This window comes from Rhinolophus sinicus, linkage group LG02 (genome assembly GCF_036562045.2).
Source record: "Rhinolophus sinicus isolate RSC01 linkage group LG02, ASM3656204v1, whole genome shotgun sequence".
Taxonomy (NCBI): Eukaryota; Metazoa; Chordata; class Mammalia; order Chiroptera; family Rhinolophidae; genus Rhinolophus; species Rhinolophus sinicus.
In genome coordinates, this window is record NC_133752.1 from 144,288,972 (window position 1) to 144,304,469 (window position 15,498).

Consider the following 15,498-nt stretch of genomic DNA (forward strand, 5'->3'; position numbering starts at 1 on the left):
CCCAGCATTACGCAAACAAGGGAAAGATTCTACTCTCTTTTTTATAAAACAATTTTATTTAATAACTTTACCCATGAAGTATAATTTCAGTATAAACTCAAATGAGAAACATTCTGGATTTGAAGAGGCTGAGACAAACTTCTTTTTGTAATAATGTCCAGAACTAAGAAGAAACCTTCCTTCCTAGACTACAAGTCTCTCGAACCTAGTCAGCCTCTGCTTCCTCTTCACCTTCTCCACATTCAAACCGCACAAAGTCTATGACAGACACCCCCTGAGCCTGCACATACTGTCCCAATGTGATGGAGGGATCCAGCAAGTATGGCTGGGCCAGCATCTTGGTTTCTGCCTCACCGCCGGGCTCATCGTCCAGGGAACCAACAGAGAGAGGGGCCATGCCCACCACATGCTGTCCAAGGCGGCGGCCAAGGTCTTCAAGGTTTGCTTTCGGCTCAGATGTCTCGCAAATAACCACGGCCCCGTACTTCCCCAGCACCAGGTTGTGGAGTGAGGGACTGTGTGTGGCTCCATGGACGTAAGAGCCAACATAAAACCCAGTCGGCACCTTCACCCATGCAGCTCGTTTAAGAGTCATGTTTTCTCCCAGTTTCCCTATAAAAAAACAAAAACAAAAAACATGCTTCCAGAATATGATGCCTGTGGTAGTACCAAAATATGCACATGCACAGAGGCGGCCAAGCTTGGGAGACAGTCCCTGCATGTACACTGAGGATATGCTGTAAAATGGAGATACCATTTTCAGTTTACAGAGCAAAAGGTGTGTGCAGGGATGGGGGGAGATGGACAGTCCCTTATGGAGCACCAATTATGTGCCAGGCCCACTACATTTAAAAACACAGGCTATGGTGTCACACAGACCCTGGACTCAGTCGGGTCTCAGTTCTGCCTCTTACCAGCTGTATGACCTTAGGCAAGTGACTTAATGATGTAACCCCATTTACTAATTTCTCAAGCCTTAGTTTCATCTGTAAAGTGGAGACGCTACCACTTGCAAGAACATGAAAACAGGGTTATTGGGAGAAGTACATAATAGATGTAAAAGCACTTATTCCAGTACTTGGCACACAGTGAGCACTTAAATGCTGGCTATTATTATTAAACTTAGGCTTAGACAGCTAAGCAACCTGCCCAAGGTTACATTGCTAATACACGGCAGAGTTAGAATTTAAACTCAGATCTGACTTCAACGCAATCGTTTTTTCCCCCCACCAAATTACCATCCCTCCTGAATACCACCATAACTGACACAGACAACTCCTGATCATCCATTTCTATCAGGGAAAAGTCCACAAGTAAAAGCCCCAGAAAATCCAAAACCCCGTGTCATCTGATAGCTGCAACTTCCTCTCATCGAAAAGAAAAAGATCATATTTTCAGAGAAGTTTATGAGAACTAAAAACGGATTCCAGTTTTCCCCTTTTTCTCAGGATGCTCTTTCCTCCAACGTTAAGTCCAAATAAGCCAAAAGGTAGGAAGGGGTAGGAGAATAAACAAAGGGGTCTGGATAAATATCCCGGCATTAGCCGTAGCTGCATCTAAACATCTGAAAGAGGAGTATCCAGAAACTAGAAGTAATCTTAAAAACAGCCCAAAGCATCTACACAATAGTTAATTCCCAGAAATTGACAAGGCTGAAACACCCAGTTCTTCCAGAATTTCTTAATAAGTCCCATGTCTGCCTGGTTTCTCATCCATGACTCACTAAACAGTATACATACTTCATGATGACCTGATAAAAACCTAAAATTGATGCCTTGACTGGAAACATCAGATGAGCAATAAATTCCCAGCAAGCTCCAACCCCAGCATTACTTCCCTCCCTCTATCAAGGACGTAGGAAAAATCCCCACTAGTCCCACCACAATGATCCAGATACAGTTCCTATAGCCAGTGGGTTCTGAAAGACTATACCTTCACAAATTCAGGATCCAATTTTTTTAAAGAGAGATCAAATTCCTAAAAACAATGCCCCTACAGTTTCCTGGATCCCTTTATAAAGAAGGTAAAATGAGCTTTGACATATAATTTCCCCTATAGTGTACAGAGAAGTAGTCAACCGGAAGTCAAAATGCCATCTCTGCCTAAAGACACGCTTTGTTTGGTCAGCACAGTAATGACTGTAGAGTATTGAAATAATTTTAATTAGTTGCAAACAGCTAAAAACGAAGATTTTTGTATACAAATATAAATTCTTTTAAAGGATCCAAAAACTTCTGATGACAATGGGACCCCATTTCCCCCAAGGTTAACAACTGGCTAGAGCTTGGTAATGGTTCCATTTAGCGGAGTGTGAGCTTTTTAGGGTCCTACTGCTCCCTAATATCTAACACACAACCTACTTTGCACATTCATGTTATCTGAGCCTTGTAGGCCCATGAGCTTACAATTCTTGCTGTAGATTTGGAAGAATACCAAAGATACCGGGAGATCCAGTTCTTAATTTCCAGTTTTCTTACAAATACTCACCGATTGCTAAGGCCAGCTGATCCTTGAGAGAGCCTTCTCTCTCAGGCCCAATGGGAAGTTCAGAGAGCTCAGAGGAATTCAAGAAGCCCTAAGTGCGCACGCGCACACACACACACACACACACACACACACACACGCAAAAAAAAAAAAAAAACGAACAAGAATCAGTTCTGTACTATTCAAATTATCAAAAGACTAGGAAAAATAGCCTACTTCTCGGAAAATGATTTAAGACAAGTATAAATAGACGATGTTTTTCATTAAGCCAAGGATGTTAAATATTGATAACAGTTCCATTTTTATAAATATTTTATTCTACACTACACCACCTCCAATTCCAACCCTCTGGCCTATCTTCTTAGAATGTAGTTTCCTAGAAATCAGAGATAATATTTCATACAGTCATAAAATTTTAAAGCTAAAAAGGTTTGCAGATTATTGGTAGGAATGCAAAATGGTACAAATCCAAAGGAGGGGAATTGGACAATAGCTAACAAAACTATATATGTACCAGTATACTTTTATCCTTTGACCCTGCAATCCTATTTCTAGGAAAATACTCTGGTAATACACTTCTAACAATATGAGCGTACATATGCACAAAGTTACTCATTGAGCAATTATTTCTTCTTTTTTTTTAAATCAGGTTACTACAGTTTTTTTTGTTTGTTTGTTTTGTTTTTATAAATTTTATTGGGGAATATTGGGGAAGTGTGTTTCTCCAGGGCCCATCAGCTGCAAGTCCAGTCGCCATTTCCAATCTTAGTTGCAGGGGTGCAACCCACCATCCCATGTGAGAATTGAACGGGCAACCTTGTTGTTGAGAGCTCGTGCTCTAACCAACTGAGTCACCCAGCCACCCCAGAGCAAAAATATCTAATCAGCTTAAACGCCCAAACAGAAGAAGAGACTGGTTGAATAAACCAGAGCACAGCCATACGATGGTATACTATGCAGCTAGGAACAAGAAGGGAGAGCTCCAGGAGCTGCTATGGAGTATTTCCAGGATATATTATTAATATGAAGAGGGAAAAAAAAAAATTTGAAAGAGTATATACAAATTATACCGCCACCTGTGTAAAAAAGAAACATTTATATAAATATGCTTATTTTTGCAAAATGGCATAAAGGATAACTAGAAACCAATGAAGTTGATTTATCTACAGGAGTGGATAGGAAATGGGATAGAAGAGGGAAGAAGCCTTTAGTGTGTGTGTACTAGTCTTAACTTTCAGAACCTTGTTATTATTATGTTACACATTCAAAAATTAAACTAAATTAACAGAATTTGGGGTGAAAACAAAAACTGACTAAACAGAAACATAAGACTCTAACTGCATTTCAAATGAATAACATAACCTCACAGAAGGGGGAAAAAACTAAACCAAGTAACTTTCAATAATGTCCTCTGACTACATAACTTCAACGTACAGACAAAAAGAACATCAAAGCAATCTTGAACTCCTTAGTAGGTTTGCTATTTGCAGTGGTTGGGTACAGTAACTCTAAAACAATTTAGTGTGTATTGTAACATTGGGTAGATAAGTAAACATCTGAAGTTGCTAGGAGCCAGTGTACTGACCACTATGAGACTGAATCAGTCAATCTCTCTCTCTCTCTCCCCCCCCAGTTCTGTCTGCTAAAAGAGCAGAGCCGCAATACCATCTCAGTAGAAATAAGTATACCTAATGCCCCAGACCTTGGTTTCTAAAAACCATTCCCCCACTAAAAAGGATCAGGACTCCTTAGAGAAGTGAACAGTTCCATGGTTGGGGCAAGGAAAGTATGACATGAGCCCAGAACATCTTGTATGTCAAAAAGTAAAGAAACATTCAGAACATAATGATATATTAAAGGACAGTGGAGCCAGCTTACACAGGCTCAGCTTGCACTGGCCAAATCCAGGGATGATTTGAGTATCAATGAATATTGGATTATACAATGAGCCATAACTTATTGTATAAAATAAGAATCCGTGAGTCAGTGTTGGGACAAACTAATCACTAAATAAAGGGAGAAGTCTCTTCCTTATAGTAGAATGCCAACTAATAAAACTAATATACATAAATGAAATTATAAGAGAAAAATAAACATTATAAAACTATCAAATTATCACGGATCTTGCCAAGAATCATGCTAAACTATTAGGCAAAAGTTTTGAGGACACTGGATGCTTACACTCGCAAAGAATCTGCCATACAGATTACTCGTTAATTACAAAGAGGAACATGGTGGCAAAATCTGGCAGATACTATTTTAACCAAGAGACCAAAATTAGCATCAATACTGGGACCTACAGTTATTATGTGCCTCCTGATGTGATGTACTGAGAAAAATACAGGATAATTTATTTACTATTCCTACAAAAATCCATATTCTAATTATGAAGAAATAGCAGACAAACCCAAATTGAAGGACATTCTACCAAACTGTCCTGTACTCTTCAAAACTGTCAATGTAATGACAAACAAAGAAAAGCTGAGGGATAAATAAAGGAAACTAAACAGACATGACAACTAAATGCAACATATGATACTGGATTGTATCCTAGATCAGAAGAAAAAAATGAAAGTTGGCAAAATATGAATATGTATTGTATATTATACAAATAAAAATATTGTATCAACACGAAAATTCCTGAATGTGATTACTGTATTGTGGTTATATAAGAGAATGTCCTCTTTTTTTCAGGAAATATAAGCTGAAGGGATAAAGGGTCCTGACATTGTCTGCACCGTACTCACAAAAGGATAAAAAAAATTGTCATAATAATATGTATATAAAAACTAATAAAGCAAATAAAGAAAACTGTTAATAAATAGTGACTTCAGATAAAAGCCCACTGTGGTTTTCTGTAGAATACTGGCAACTTTTCTGTAAACTTAAATTTTTTTCAAAGTAAAAGTTTAAAAAAATTAAACTACAGACCAAAAGGAGAAAAAAATAAACAAAGCTAGAAGGAACCAAAGTTCCCTGTTACAGATAATGAAACAGAAGCACAGGAAAGTGAATCGCTCAGGGTTACAAATAGAATTAATGGCAAAGTCAAGATTAAAATTTCTAGTTCAAATGACACATCCACTCAATACAATTCTAAGAAATCATCTCAACACAGTTTTCCATGTAATGTGACTATTTAATGCCAGTAACTTTTACCATGAGATCTCAAGGCAAGGAGAAATAGGAGCAAAAAGGTGGTACTAAACACAAAAAAGTTGTGTAAGTAGTTGGTTCATTTTTGCCTTACAATAAGGTTGAATCAAAGGCAAACTGATATAACTCCTTCCTTGCTCTTTCTATGGACAAGACTATGATTATTCTCCTAAATTGTGCCTTTCCCAGTACCTTTATTTAGGAATCCTTACCTCAGGCCATTCTAGATTTCTAAATACAAATCTGCACATGATTTGACTGACTCCACCCAAGTGGCATTCATTCATTTAACACACAGCTACCGAGCCTCAACCAAGGGCTGGGCCCAGTTCTCTTTCATCAGAAACATAGTAGTGAAAAGACAAATTTCCCTGCCTCATGTAGTTTGTGTTCTATTGGGGAAGACAGAGAACATACAAATAAATAAAAATGTAATATATAAGTACAATAACAAAAGATTCTTAAATGAAGTAAATAAGGGGACAGAGCCACAGGAAGAAGGGTATGCCTCTCCAAAGAGGTAACATTTAAGCAGAGACATGAAGTAAGGAAGTGAGGCATCAGAATGTCTGAAAAAAGAGAATAGCAAAGACTCTAAGGGAGGTAGGGGTAACAAATCCAGCATGTTGGAGATGGCAAAACTCACTTTACTGTATGTGGAGAGTTGATCCTTTAGGCTCTGACAATGCAACATGGTTCCAAAGGCTACTTGCTGGACTAATTGTTGAAATTTTATATTTCTTGAAACAAAATCTGTCTCACAGTTTACCTGTGGGAACAAATTGAAGTTGCTACATAAGCTGCTTACTGATAGTTTCCAAAAGTGCCTTAAGTTGGAGGGTAAACCAAGGTATTGATAGAACAAGCTGTAGACTCAACAAAGCAGAAATAAATGACCCCAGAATTTTAAAGTTGCAGTTCCTCTCCTAGTTTGAGGCCAGAAACTAAATGAAGTGATTCCTGCTTGGTCCCTGAGTTAGCAATGACATGCACATTCAGAAGATGGTTCCATAATGTCCCCAAAAGACTCACTACAACTTCCCCACTTGCCTGTGGCTGCATGTCATACTCACCTCATTCTCCCCAAACTACAAACTACTTTTGCTCAGTTTATTTAGCTCCTTCTCTTTAAACTCTAATCCACCCCAATCTCACTCTAATCCACATCTGATTCTTCAACAATTGTGGCCCCCAAATCTCTAAAACAGCTAGTCTCTATCCATCAACTAATTAATTAATATAATTCTTAGCTTTAAAATCTAACTGTTCCAGGAAAGAATCAGTGACAAGGTGTAAGGCTACACTAGGCTCACATTTAGGAGTAATATTCTAGACTGCTAGGCCTTTTCTCGTCAACATACCTGTGTATTTCTGTACTTAAATGAATCCACAACTAATAACTGATCTCACAAGTTTAATTCAAATACCCTTTGTGGCTCTCAAACATCTCTTCTTTAAGAATGTAAAGAGTCTACCACAAATCCTTACACCAAAGTTCCTGGTATCTGCACTTCTGACAACTCACCTCTACTAACACAGTCGTGTTTCCTTCCTGCAGCAGCCCAATCAGGCCTTCTTTAGTTTTCCTCCCATGAAGCTTGGCAGCTTTGCTCCAGCCCTCTTTCTGGGCCTGCTCATGAAGCCAGCTCTCTGCCTATACATTGAAGAGAAAAAGGGCCGATGACAAAGTCAGAGAATTTAGAACTGAATGGGGCTCTAAAATATGTTCAAGTCCCCTGACTCTTTCTGCTTCCCCTCAATCCCATAATAGAAACTGAAGTAATCTATCATTTACTGGCAGCCTACCATGAAATGCCAAATGCCAAGCATTGTGTCTGTTGCTTTGGATAAGTTTAATCTTCACAACAACCTTATGGAATAGATAGCAGTATTTCCATTTATATATACAAGAACAATGCCACACTGAAAGATTAAGTAAGGTGGGCCCACCAGACTCTAGAAGCAAGAAGTGGGTGGTCCAAGGTCACAGGATTTGAGTCCTGGTCCTTCTGACTCCAAAGCTCAAACATGCCCTTTCAGCTCTAAGCAGCAGGAAACAACATAGCAGTTTTGCATGGAATAGGGTTTGTTAACCCTGAGATCCTGAGTCAACTGCTTCTAAGTAAGACAGAGTCAAAGGCTGAGGTCATTTAAGTGAGAATCCTATCTAGAGGTCTGCCGTTGAGTCACCAGACAGCAGCCCTGACTTCCGTGCTCCCCAGCGTGACATCCCTAAAAGACTGGGACTGGACTCTAGTACCCCTCCCTGCTCCCCTCTCCCGCCTCCCCCACACCTGTTTGAGATTCCCGCCACAAGTCTCCAGAGCTTTCTTGCAGTTGACAAAGGAATAGCCCGTTTTTCGCCGCAGCTTCATGAGGAGCTCCTTGCTGGAGGCCGAGGAAGACAGCCAGGGCCCAGCATGAAATGTGTGCCACGGCTGGGGCGACTGAAGCAGGGATCCTGCCTGGGGGGAGAGGGGTAAGAAACAAGGGATGAAGCAGCGAGGTGCTCCACGGCTGAAAGGCACGTCGGCAGGGAGGCGACCTTAGGACAAGGTGGGTCCCCGGGGTTGGGGGAAAGGCAGCGCGCGGGGGCTGGACCACGAAGAGGCAAAGAGGTTGGAGGAAAGGTGGGATGGAGTCGAAAGGGGTCAGAGGGAGGAGTGCACGGCAGACCTTAAAGGAAGGCAGGTCGGTACTAGGGCCAAAACCCCTCACCGAGCAGCTCCCGGTCCGTGCTACCAGGCAGAGGCGCAGGGACCGAAGCAGCGACATGTCTCCGGCCGCCGGACACTCCAGCCCGCGGGCGCACGGGCGAGGCCACGGGCCTACGGCATGGCGGCTGGGCCAAACCTCTCCACTGGGACGCGCCAAATCGGGAGAGTGCCACCTGCTGGTCGGAGGGAGCGCATTCGCGTCCCCTACTTGGCTTATTGAAACTATGTTTCAAGAAGGAATTACCTCCCCACAGGTGAAACAGGAAACCATGAGAGAAAGCCGTCACAAAATAACAGTACAAGGCATGTGGTAACACTTTGTTTACTTCAAATGCGCTTTCATATTTATTATCCACTTACGACTCAAGACAAAATTGTGAGGTAGGTGGGTGGGTTCAGAAATTTGCCAGAGGTTGCCTAAGGAGGTAGGCAATAAACACAATAAATATTTGTTGAATGAACAGAATATTTGCTGAACACCTACGTTGTGCCAGGAACTGTGCTAGGCTTCAGGGAATTATAAATAAGTAAACCACAGCCCTACCCTCCAAGGTAATCTAATAGTGAAAAAAATAGGGAGCAGACATATGACCACACAAGACAAGTTAAGTCCCATAAGATGAACAAACAGAGTGTCAAGGGAGAAAGAAATCACATCCAAACCAGGAGGCTCAGGAAAAGCTTTTTTCAGCAAATAGGCTAAGCGTAATGAAGATTTTAACAGGTAGAAATAGCCCTTCTAGGCAGGGAATCATTAAAAAAAGAAAAAGGAGGAGGAGGAGGAAGAGGAGGAAGAGGAGGAGGAGGAAGAAGAAGAAGAAGAAGAAGAAGAAGAAGAAGAAGAAGAAGAAGAAGAAGAAGGAGAAGGAGAAATAAGGGAGGGAATCTTGGTGTGGATTTAGGGAACAAATAGTAGACCTTATGTAATTTGGTCCAAGGTTGCAATACATGTTGGAAACCAGTAGGACATGAAGTAGAGGGAGACAGAGGACCGAGCAGAGGAGCTTACTCGTACTTCTGTAGGCAGCAGCAGAAGCTAAGCAGAGCTGATTTGGGAAGATCACAAGAATTGAAGTCCAGGAGTCCAGAGGAGATGATATGTGGCCCAAGGATTAAGGAAGGAGAACCCCAACCAGAGGTACCACAGTGGGAAGAGAAAAGGGGTGAAGGTAAAACACATTAGGAAAGAAGGACTGACAGGGCTTGGAAACTTAAAGAGAAGAAGGACCTAGTACTTAGTGATCAGGACCCCAGCTCCGAAAAGGATGACGTTACAGTCCAGAGGACAGCTCGGCGGCCTATCCTCAGCTTCAGGCCTGGGAGAACTTGACCCAGTTAGAGCCATGACTCTAGAAGCAAGAAGTGGGTGGTCTGAGGCTTCTTTCTTCCCAGCCCCCCAACAAAAGCCTGATTTCCTTGGATGCAGAAGAGATATTTAATGCTTATGTTTTTTTCCTTTTAAAAAAATTCCAGTAGAATCTGCATTTCCCCTGCCCCCTCCGCAAATCTATTCTGTATAAAGACAACAGCAGGAGAGGAAATAATCAATGATAGTCTCTCTGTAGCCCCTGCTCTCACATCCCATTTATTCCCCCCCCCCCCCAAGAACCCTGGGTACCTTCCCATCTTCCTCTGCTGAGAACAAGAGCTGGGAACTTCCTTTGCACTCTAACCCAGTGTTCTAGGGCTCTAGGATTCCCAGTAAGCAGGTACCTCCTTGCACCTGCCCAAGAGTATCTGGGGGAACTAAGAGGGAAGGAGGAAACAGAAAGGCAAGGGAAATCCATCCTTTTTGGTCTTTATGTTTCTGGCTTTGGAGACATGGCAGTTCCTTCATTAGGACAAGGAGTTCAAAGGAGCAGAAGGTGACATCAAGCAGGTCTTGGTTCCCTGTGCCTGGCCCTATAGATGTTGACATTCTCATCCTCATCCCGCTGGGCCAGCTCCAGTTGGAAATGCTGGGGCAGGAGTTGCTGAAAGAAGCTCTCTGTCCCATGCTCCTCTCTCATCTTGGAGGCCAGATAGATGGTGCCATGGGTCCCGCACAGGTGTTGGAGGGTCCCCAGCAGCAGTGGGAAGGTGGGCTCCAGATACACGATATCAGCCCCCAGCACCAGGTCATAGTCTCCAGGGAAGACATGTTGGTTAATCCCCCAGGACAAGGCGCGGACCTGGGCCCTGCCTCCAGCTGGCACGTTGGCCTGGACGTTGCGCTGGATCTGTTCTAGGGCCAGGGGTAGGTCAGTGATGGTAACATCCCCCCCTGAGAAAAAGGGAGGAGAAATCAAGTCAGAGGGACCAACCAAAGGGTTTTGGCTCCTGCCCAGAAGGTCCTAGACCTAGAGGAAAATGTCTGGACCTAGAGGAAAATGTCTTGACAACCTGAAGTCCATACTTTGGCTTTTAGTTGCCCTAACCTCCATCTTACCCACCGCCATTCTCATTACTCTACATTCTACAACATCAACATTCTCTCTAAGCTAATCTTCAACCTCTGTGCCCCAAACACAGCAATCATACAAGTACGTCAGCAGAAGCCTGGCAGCACTAAGCTAGAGATGGGCTATGTACCCACCCCCTACTGACACAGCTCAGCCTTCGGGGGTCTGGAAAACTTCCCAGAAGACATGACCTCAGTGAGCTTTAAAGGACAAGTAGGAGTTAGTCAGGGGGAGTTTTCCAAGCAGAGAACAGAGAGTACAAAGGCCTGGAGGTGAGAGAGCACAGCATACTCAAGGAAGGCTAGATCTTAGAGAATGTAGAAGGGAGGAAAAATGTGTCAAGACATGAGAGTAAAGAGAAAAATGGTTATGACATGCTAAGGAGATTCAGGCTTGATTCTGAGGGCAATAGGTTTTAAAGGTAGAAGTAGGAGGTCAAGATGACCAGATTAGCATCTCAGAAAGTATATGTATTGAGCGCCTACTAAGTTCTGGGGATACAGTGGTGAGCAAGACAAAACCTCAGCCTTCCTTGAGTTTTATTCTAGAGGCAGAGACACACTAAGTACTGCAAAACTCTTTAATCATCATGATAGCCATTATAGAAACGAGAAGTATTAAGAATTCATTCATTAATATTTATTACATGCCTATATGCCAGGTACTGAGAATAAACCAATCAGATGAGAATCCCTCTGCTCGTGGAGCTTATAGTCTAGTGGCAAGAAACGGATAACAAACAAAATACATAAAATACACTGTATGTCAGATAGTAATAAATTACTCTGGTGAAGCTGCAAGCAGGGAAGGAGGGTAAGAATTGCTCGGGGGACAAGCAGGGAAGGTAATTTTAAATTGGACGGTTAGGGAAAGCCTTACCGAGCAGACATATTTGAGCAAAAAATGGAAGGAAGTGATGGAACAAACCAGATGGATCTCTCAGGCTAAAACGCACCCAATGAGGGACCAGCAAGTGCAAAGACATTGAGGTAGGACTGTGTCCGGCAGGCCTAAGGAGCAGCAAGAAGGCCAGTGACTGGAGCAGAGGAAGTGACGGGGATAAGAGTAGGAGCCAAATCCTAACCGGCGCCTTGTCAGGAGACTGTGGGAAATTTGGCTTTTAGTCTGAGTGAGACAGGAAGCTATTGGAGAATTTTAAATGGAAGAATGACATAGATTAACTTATGCTTTTAAAAGATTACTCTGGGGACAGCCAGATGGTTCAGTTGGTTAGAGTGTGAGCTCTGAACAACAGGGTTGCCGGTACGATTCCCGCATGGGCCAGAGAGCTGTGCATTCCAGAACTACATTGAAGACAACAAGCTGCCGCTGAGCTTCCAGAGGGGCGGCTGGATGGCTCAGTTGGTTAGAATGTGATCAGCATAGAAAGGGCATTGAAATCCATGAGGTGATGGGATTGCTTGGGAGAGAGTGTAGACAGAAAAAGGAAGGGCTCACAGCACTGCTCCTGAACCCTGGAGCATTCAAATTTTCAATTGTGAAGACAAAAAGGAACCAACAAAGGAGAATGCAAAAGAGTGCCCCTGAGGTAGGCAGAAACCAGAGGTGGGAACCAAGCCCTGGGAACCAAAGGAAGTGTTTTAAAGAGGAGAGAGTGTCAAATGCTGCAAAATCAGGTAAGATGGGCTCATAATTGAAACTTGTATTTAACAACATGGAGTTTGGAATGAAGCGCAGCCTCAACTAGAACAATGGAGTGGAGGGGGCATGGTGTGTGTTGGGTGTGTGGGGGGAGTCTGATTGGAATAGACTGAGGAAAAGATAGGAAGAGAGGAAATCCAGACAGTGAGTATTAACTCTTGAGCTTTGGTGTAGAGGAGAGAAACAGGGTAGTATTTGGAGGGATATGTAGGATCAGGAGTTTTTTCTGAGAGGAGAAATTACAGTATACTTATGTGCATGAGAGAGAGAGAGAGAGAGAGAGAGAGAGAGAGAGAGAATGATCCAGAGAGAAGGAAAAACTGGTAATGCAGGAGAGTTGGGGGAGGGGAGGTGTTTACTGGAACTGTCTTTGAGTAGATGAGAAGGTTTGGTGTCTCGTGACAAGTGGAGGGCTTGACCTTAGCTAGGAGCACAGTGCATTCATCCATGGTAACAGGAAAAAAGGCAGTGAATACAGACCCAGACGCAGTTAGGTGAGTAGACATTGTGCTAAGACCACGTGGATGTTTTCTACGAGAATAGAAGCTATCAGAAGAGATAGGAAACAAAGCCATAAGCTGAGGGTAAAGATAGGGGAGGAGGCATTTGGACGTTTGAAGGGTAAGACGGCAGAAATCAGGTGTTTAGGATGTAAGGGGAAAGGGCAAGGGACAAGATGACACAGATTTCTGCCTTGGCAGCTGAATAGGGGGCAAAGGAAGAGAAGCCAGTCTAGGAGCAAGTGAAAGTAGGTGTTCCCATTCATGTTACATGCCTTTCTCCCATTTTAGCATAACTGCCCGCCTCTCCTCCACCCATCCTTCATGGAAAACTGCTGTTGACCGCCCTCAGTTCTTTTTGAGCCTGCTGTGTTCATAATGTTCACCTCCTCCTCTTCTGACAGAGCTTCTCTTCGATGGATTCCAGGGAGTCAAGGGAGACATGGCCACAGCAAGTCCATTGGCCCTGCCCATAACTCACCAGAGTTCTGTACTGTAACATGTTCCCCATCTTCCCCACTAGACCATGAGCTCCTTGGGTAGGAGAAATCTGCCGAACTCGTTGTATTCCAATACCTAGCATGATTCTTGGCACATAGGGAACTGAATAGAAGGATGAATGCCTGCGTCTGGTAAGACTTCCTTGAATGTGACCTAGTTGTGTCCATCTAAACAAACACATGTTAATTTGCATTTCTAGGGAGATGACATTGTGTTTTTAAATGAGGTTTTGTCTGCCAATTAGATTATAAATTAGGAAACTTTCCTTTGTAGTTTTTGGTTCTTGACAAAAGTGAAGCCAAGTTTTCCTTACCTTTTCCTTTCCCAAGTCTGTAGTGCCTAATTTCTACTCCACTTCCCACAAAACACACTCTAACCCTCAGAAACTCATAAGCTTTCTCCCAAGCAATCAAAACCATAAAAATCTAAAATATATTCATAGTAAGGTTATAAAGCATTCATGAGGTTTTAATACCACAGATTACTCCCCCTACAGGGTGCTCCCCAAATATGCATTTTCGCAGAAGACCATGTCCAAAGCAAAGGCTCTTTTAAGTGACAGAATTGTCCATGAAATCATGAAGAGAAAAAGAAAGGTAGAAAAAACTCTTACTGGAACAGCCAGTTAGCTCAGTTGGTTAGAGAGTGGTGCTCTTAACAAAGTTGCTGGTTCAATCCCCACATGGGCCACCGTGAGCTACGCTCTCCACAACTAGATTGAAGCAACTACTTGACTTGGAGCTGATGGGCTCCTGGAAAAACACACTTAAAATAAATAAAAGTTTAAAAACAAACAAACAAAAACTCCTACTAAGGCTTGCCTAGTTTTTATATCCTGCCCAAATAACCACCCTGGGTGTTTTGACAGCCAATGAGCGTTGCCTGGCACATAAAAGAAAGCGCCAAAAAATAAAAATAAAAATAAAAAAGAAGCTACTAGACTGGTCCCAAACCATTCCCCTCTCCCAAGAATTCAGGAAGTGACAATTTCTCCACATCCCCATCCCCACCAAGCCCGTCCTGCCACAGCAAAGCTCACGCACCCTGCAGCGCTGCCAAGATCCCCACGATGCCCGTCCCCGCGCCCAGTTCAATCACTTTCTTGCCTTGGAAATCCACATTTTGACTTTCGAAATAGTTGCAGAGGCTCAGAGCCTATAAGAGAAAAAAAGAGGAAAAAAGACTGTCGTGGAGATGGTTCCATATGGGAGAGGGAGAGTGCGGGGTTTGGACCTTCCGCGGACCAGAAAGCCACCCACTCCTCACCGCTTCCCACACGCGCGCTGCCACCCCGAGGCGGGATCCGAAGTTCTGCGTGATGCTCAGCACGTGCCCACAGAAACAGAACCGGCTCTTCTCCGAGTAAGAGTCGGCAAAGAGCCCGACCTCCCGTGGGAACACCGATTCGGGCTCGGATGCAGGATCTGAGAGGGGGTCCGCCATCTGGCCCAAAGAGTTCCAGACGCCGCAGCCAGCGCTGGGATCCCGGATCTGGAGCGGGGTGGGGGGCGGGGGGTCGCCGGCTGTCTCCGCTGCCCGGTGGCACCGAGCCCCGCCTCCCCGAGTTTGCCCTCCTTCCTCCAGTTTGACTTCCTGGATGTGGAATGAGGAGTTGTCCCGCCCGCTATGGTCCCCAGTGAACAGCCGATGGGGCTCATTCCAGACCACGCGTGCGGGTCAGACCCGCAGATTAGTTCGAGACCCGGAAAGAGGCGAGAGGAGCGAGAATTAATTCTGTAGGAAATGGGGTCCCCAGATCCCTCTTACCTGCGCGCTGCACTGGTGCCTGCAACCAGGATGGTAACCCAGACCAGGCTGACGTAGGCCAAGGAAAGAGGTTGGGTGCCGGCTCTGGCCCTGCCAACCCAGTTGCAGACTTGAGGTGCGGAGGCACCCTCTTGTGCGCCCCTCCGCCCTCCCGGGCTCCTAGCCCAACCGAATCCACACTTGGGTCTTTAAGGGGCGGGGTCTGTCCATAACGTGCCGGACTGCGTCATTATCATGCGCCTGGGCCTCGGTCTCCACGTGGGTTTTGTG

General features: G+C 43.9%; 2 protein-coding genes across 4 annotated transcripts; both read right to left on the reverse strand.

Moving 5' to 3' along the window:
* Positions 1-35: 35 nt before the first annotated feature.
* Positions 36-8,512, reverse strand: TSFM (Ts translation elongation factor, mitochondrial). 3 transcript variants are annotated; one of them, XM_019742409.2, is made up of 6 exons: positions 8,359-8,512; positions 7,935-8,105; positions 7,166-7,294; positions 6,287-6,409; positions 2,488-2,575; positions 36-612 (listed from the first exon to the last, which is right to left on the reverse strand). In XM_019742409.2, the coding sequence occupies exons 1-6, from the start codon at positions 8,413-8,415 to the stop codon at positions 206-208; spliced, it is 975 nt and encodes a 324-aa protein (XP_019597968.2). In that variant the 5' UTR covers positions 8,416-8,512; the 3' UTR covers positions 36-205. The 3 variants fall into 3 exon arrangements, with proteins under 3 accessions (XP_019597968.2, XP_019597967.2, XP_074181594.1); XM_019742408.2 differs by having other exon boundaries at positions 8,317-8,484; XM_074325493.1 differs by lacking the exon at positions 6,287-6,409 and having other exon boundaries at positions 8,317-8,490.
* Positions 8,513-8,663: 151 nt separating this feature from the next.
* EEF1AKMT3 (EEF1A lysine methyltransferase 3) lies at positions 8,664-15,490 on the reverse strand. The gene is made up of 4 exons (XM_019742413.2): positions 15,229-15,490; positions 14,728-14,952; positions 14,505-14,616; positions 8,664-10,620 (listed from the first exon to the last, which is right to left on the reverse strand). Exons 2-4 carry the CDS (start codon positions 14,902-14,904, stop codon positions 10,229-10,231), a joined length of 681 nt encoding a protein of 226 aa, XP_019597972.1. The 5' UTR covers positions 14,905-14,952; positions 15,229-15,490; the 3' UTR covers positions 8,664-10,228.
* Positions 15,491-15,498: the final 8 nt, after the last annotated feature.

Excerpts from the sequence above, each read along its gene's own strand:
- TSFM (XM_019742408.2), bottom strand. The coding sequence starts at position 8,415 with ATGTCGCTGCTTCGGTCCCTGCGCCTCTGCCTGGTAGCACGGACCGGG. Across the intron at positions 8,106-8,316 it reads CCGACCTGCCTTCCTTTAAG|GCAGGATCCCTGCTTCAGTC; the intron begins GTCTGCCGTGCA and ends CTCTCCCCCCAG. Across the intron at positions 2,576-6,286 it reads AACTCTCCACATACAGTAAA|GGCTTCTTGAATTCCTCTGA; the intron begins GTGAGTTTTGCC and ends GTGCGCACTTAG.
- EEF1AKMT3 (XM_019742413.2), bottom strand. The coding sequence starts at position 14,904 with ATGGCGGACCCCCTCTCAGATCCTGCATCCGAGCCCGAATCGGTGTTC. Across the intron at positions 14,617-14,727 it reads CAGCGCGCGTGTGGGAAGCG|GCTCTGAGCCTCTGCAACTA; the intron begins GTGAGGAGTGGG and ends TTTCTCTTATAG. Across the intron at positions 10,621-14,504 it reads GATCTTGGCAGCGCTGCAGG|GGGGGGATGTTACCATCACT; the intron begins GTGCGTGAGCTT and ends CCTTTTTCTCAG.